At 35.4% G+C, this 5,340-nt stretch overlaps 1 protein-coding gene across 1 annotated transcript; it reads left to right on the forward strand.

Moving 5' to 3' along the window:
• LOC130849545 (olfactory receptor 5D13-like) lies at positions 1-951 on the forward strand. Its single transcript, XM_057728517.1, has one exon. The coding sequence runs from the start codon at positions 1-3 to the stop codon at positions 949-951; it is 951 nt and encodes a 316-aa protein (XP_057584500.1).
• The last annotated feature ends 4,389 nt before the right edge of the window (positions 952-5,340 follow it).

Here is a 5,340-nt window from a genome sequence, read left to right on the forward strand (position 1 = left end):
ATGATGTTATCAGAAGGGAATCAGAGTCTCTTACCCACATTTATTCTCCTGGGTTTTTCAGAATATCCAGAATTCCAGGTTCCACTCTTCCTGGTTTTCTTGTCTATCTACACAGTCACCGTGGTGGGGAATTTGGGCATGATAATTACCATCAAGTTTAATTCAAAACTGCACACGGTCATGTACTTTTTCCTTAGTCACTTGTCCTTTGTCGATTTCTGTTATTCTACTGTAGTTACACCCAAATTGTTGGAGAACTTGATTGTGGAGAACAGAACCATCTCTTTCTCTAGTTGCATTATGCAGTTTTGTTTTACATGCATTTTTGGAGTAACAGAAACGTTCATGTTAGCAGCAATGGCCTATGACCGTTTTGTGGCTGTCTGTAATCCCTTGCTCTATAGCACTGCTATGTCCCAGAAGCTTTGTGCTCTGTTGGTGGCTGGGTCTTACTTATGGGGCATAGTGTGTTCCCTGACAATCACGTATTTTCTTCTTGCATTATCCTATTGTGAGTCTAGCATCATAAATAATTTTATCTGTGATCACTCTGCAATTATTTCTGTCTCCTCCTCAGACCCCTATATCAGTCAAATGCTATGTTTTACTATTGCCATATTCAATGAGGCGAGCAGCCTGGTGATTATTCTGACATCCTATGTACTCATTTGTATCACTGTTATGAGGATGCGTTCTACAAGTGGTCGCCGGAAAACCTTCTCCACCTGTGCCTCCCACCTGACAGCCATCACCATCTTCCATGGAACCATCCTTTTCCTTTACTGTATCCCTAATCCTAAAACTTCTTGGCTCACAGTTAAAGTGGCTTCTGTGTTTTACACAGTGGTTATTCCCATGCTGAACCCCTTGATCTACACCCTGAGGAACAAAGATGTAAAAAACACATTCAGAAAATTAGTTTTCACAAAATGGTTTTGTCATTCAATATAGTATTGTTAGATTCATTATTTTTATTTCTGAAAAAATTTGATTTACTACACTTGAGATTGTTCAGCTCTTATATTGCAATTGATGATTCAAATCTTTTAATCAACATGCTTGTATTTACTATATCTATGGCAGCACAACATTTTATTGATTGTTGATTATTGATTGTTGCATACATCAATGTTTAGTGAAATAGCTGTAAATAACATGTAAACCAAAATAGAAAAAAAATTTGTCTTTTGTAATATTTGTAAATTATTTTTAAATGCTTTACCATATATAGTAAATTTTATATGTGTGTTTCCAAAGTGAAACTGATCCTTAGCTCATCAGGTATGTGCAGGTCTAAGCAGAATCCCTAGAATTGTAATCAGGAAACTCCTACTCCAGAGATTGTTTTAACAAATGTTTCCCTTTACTATAGCTTGTAATGAATCCTTTGCTAATCATTGTATAATAAGTTTTGGAATAAGTGGTGAAAGTTAATTTTTTATTCTTGAAACTTATTGCCTGCTGACTAGCAAACAACATTAAATAAAGTACTGTTCTGCTTTCCCTAAATTCATGTCCCTATTTTATTCCAAAAGCTTTGTGTGTGTGTGTGTGTGTGTGTGTGTGTGTTTGTGTGTGTGTATAATCAAGACAATGGAATATCAGAACAGTAAGCTTCCAAAATGGACTCAAGCACCTCTGGCCATTTAAATTTCAAAAAGCACTCCACTATAATTCAATAAAGAAATGGTAATTTCAACAAACAATGTTGAGATAAGTGGATATCAGTATGGATAAATGAGCCTTTCCTTTTACCTCATAACGTATACAACCATTAACATGAATGTAATGAAATGGATCATAGATGTAAACAAAAAATTTAAAACTAAAACATTTTACCATAGAACAGAAAAAAAATCTTTCAAAACTTGGGGTGAGAATCTTTTTGGATGAAACATAAAAAGGATGGTTCATTAAAAATTTGATAAAAGGAACTTCATCACCATTAAAAACTTGCAGTAATAGTTTCTTAAGAGCAAATGACATCATTAATAAAATGAAAATATTGGGTTGGCCAAAAATTTCATTCAGGTGTCCTATAAACCCGAACAAACCTTTTGGCTAACCCAATCTAAGCCACAGATTGTGAGTAAATATTTGCAATACATATGTTTGAGAAAGTATTTGTATATAGAACATATAGAGAACTGTTCATACTCAAAAAAAGAAGAAAAATGATCTAGTTAAAGAGTTGGTAAAATATCTGAGCAGATATTTGACAAAATAAAATATACAAATCATCCATAAACACACAAAAAAAGATGCTAAGCATGATTAGTCATCAATGAAATTCTTATTAAAACTAAAACTAAAACCACAGTGAGATACTTCTTTACTCCCATTAGAATAGCTAAAATGAATAAGAGTTTCCAATATTGGTGAAAATGGAGCAAGTTGAATATTTATGAATTTCAGAGGAGAGTCAAAAGTTATTTGGCTTTGAAAACAGTTTAGCAGTACCTTGTGAAGTTATGCAGATCCTTCTTCTTATACAACTCAGCAATGCCCAGACTGGTATGCTGCAGAAACTGTGATATAAAAATGCATACCTGTTTAAGCCTCTAAGTTGGTGGCAATTTGTTGTGCAGCAAAGAAAACTAATATACAAGAAGTTTGCTAGCTTTGGGTGAATTGGGTGCAGAAACTGGCTCCAGAACTCTGTCCAGGGTGCAGAGGTGTCAGTGATGGGGAGAAGATGTACTGTGGAACTCAAACCTATCCCAGTGAAAGAGTAACCATGTGCACCTGCGGGATTCTAGATCAAAGCCATGTAGAATGCAATAAAAAATCCTCTGCCTGGTGAGAAATCACCTCTTTTGTGCTATGGTTTCCTTACAGTCTGGCAGGGGTCAGTCAGGTTGTCAGGGGCCTAGGGAAAGCATAAGTGGATCTAACTGGGTGATATTTGGGTGTAGTGGACCCAGTGGATTGGTTGACACCCAGTGGTTTTAGAGACTTGAACATGTTTCCAAAATGCATTTGTCACTTTTAAGAGATAATATTATTTAATTGTATTAATGTAAACTTGGAAGTCTGGATTGCCCATATTTAAAAGAACACACAATTTAGTTTCAGTAAAGTACATCACTGTTTCTGAAAATAATAATACTTATGTTAAGCAATAAAACCAGAATCCAAGTTATGTTGTTTATATGTCTCAAAACACATGCACTTTATACACAGAAAAGGACAGAAAAATCATACAGCAAATGTAATTGCAGTTACCTCTGAATGGTTGCATTTTAGCTGATTTATCTTTCACTTCAGGTTTTACTGTAGTCACCATGTTTTCTAATTCAGTTTGTATATTTTTCTACAATTAATTTTTTAAAAGAAATTTATGATGGAGTCTAAATGAGGCACTGTCTCCGGTGATTTAGATGAAACTACCTTCTTGTGAATTTCCACATAGAAAAGCATTCATGCTAATTTCTGAGTCTGTGATATAAAAAGAAATAGTTCAGTAAATATTCTCTGGGGCCTAGATCCCCAAGGACATGGAGGCAAACATAAGCTCTATGTTTTGTTCATAGGAATCAGTCAGCTTTCAAATCCCTCTCTCTCTCTGTCTCTCTCTCACCCCTCCTTTCTCCAGGTTCTTCTGAATATTAAGAAAGAAATATATTCTAGTCACATTAATTTAAATTTATTGTGGACTCCTGCTATACTGGCCAACTTCTTAACGTTTTACATGATGCTTGAATTCTGAGTGGGAACTTCCCTGGAGCCGATTAATAGTAGAAACAGGATCTTCAGGTGAGCTGGTTTCAGGTGGGGTGATCTGTCTTGTGTTACCTTTCACTCATATGGGGAACACAGAGATCCTGAAACCTCTAAGGTGGGGAACACTCTTTGTCAGTCTTTGTGCTGTAATATCTCCTGAGTCCACTTTCCTGAAGGCTTACATTGCTGAGCTTTGATCTCTTCCCCTTTCCCTGTGGTATCATCCTGATTTTTGCACTAAGTATATCCACCCTGTGCCTAGCATCATAGCCACGATGAAATTTTTAAAAAGAATATTATAACATCTGAGAATGTCCTCAACACCTCAAAATTGTGTGGAAAGAAGATAAGAATAATATGTATAAAATAATAATGAACACTATATAACATACAATTTTTGATTTCCTGACAGTAACGTCTGCAGGAACACCAAGCCTGTGGAAAGTGTTGCTGGAGTGAAAAGGAAAAGTGATACTTTGTGATAGTAGTTTTCATTTAATGGTTTATATGTTGCAAGTACTCTATCACTACACAAGAAAAAGGACAATCCAGGAGGAAGAAAAGGAAAACCCCATAAGCCAATGAAAAAATGAGGATGTGCTGTGCATTATAAGCTGAAAATATTGACATAATTAAAGAAGGTTGAAAATTGGGGAATACAGCTAAGGTAAGGCTTTGGGTAAAACTGAGGAGAAAAATTTAGATTTGATAAATTAGCTAATAGGGAGAGACCAAAGTTTTCAGAGTCAAAAACTCTGTGTCATAATAGCCACAGTAATCAAGAAAAGAAGAAATTGATATTCTCACAGTGCAGGGTAGCAGCACTGCAGGGGAGTTAGCTGAGCCTTGGTGACATTGAGATTAGAAAGGGAGAACCAGTAAGTCAGATAATAATGAGAAGGCAAAGGAGGAGCAAAGACAATTTATGGAAGGAAAGTCATTGGTGAATTAACACAAACAGGGCCAAGAGGAAATTCAGGAAAAAGAGCTGAGCTGCCCTTTGACTTTCCGAATTGTAGCCACATTTTTGTTGCTGCCCACTTTGGACCTTGATCTGTTTCTCAGATTTTTTTTTAATGTATGAGTTTAAAAATAATACCAGTTAGTCATTGAACTAATAATTAAAAGGGGCGAGGGTGGAGAAACCTATATCTTCTGGACCCACAAGCTTTCATTGATCCCAGTTTGATGCCAAAATTATTGCTTTAGGGTTCTAAAAACAGTGCAGCAACCTGGGAAAGTAATCAAGTTGTATTTATGACATACAGAACCCTCATTCCTGTGTTTTCTCTCCTATTTAAGTATTTACAACTTGTCTCAGTGTCACTGATACTCGCAAAATAGTCTTTTACATCCCTTGATCATTATCTTTTAACTTAGTATCAATATTTTTTAATCTGATAAATTTACTAGGAATATTATAGCATTGAATACTCATAGAATATCTCAGTTAGAGAGTAACTTAAAATATATTTTTCTCGACTCTTTTGTATTCTGTAAGTTTTCTCTAGAGAACTGGAGAATATGGTAAGAAACAACAATGGTTACATTAACACCCTCAAAATTTCTGGTGACAGGAATAATGGTTTTGGTTTCAGACTTTTTCCAGCAACAATC

The sequence above is a fragment of the Hippopotamus amphibius genome, chromosome 3, assembly GCF_030028045.1.
Source record: "Hippopotamus amphibius kiboko isolate mHipAmp2 chromosome 3, mHipAmp2.hap2, whole genome shotgun sequence".
Taxonomy (NCBI): domain Eukaryota; kingdom Metazoa; phylum Chordata; class Mammalia; order Artiodactyla; family Hippopotamidae; genus Hippopotamus; species Hippopotamus amphibius.

Bases quoted from the DNA above. Each gene is read 5' to 3' on its own strand.
- LOC130849545 (XM_057728517.1), top strand. From the start codon at position 1: ATGATGTTATCAGAAGGGAATCAGAGTCTCTTACCCACATTTATTCTC.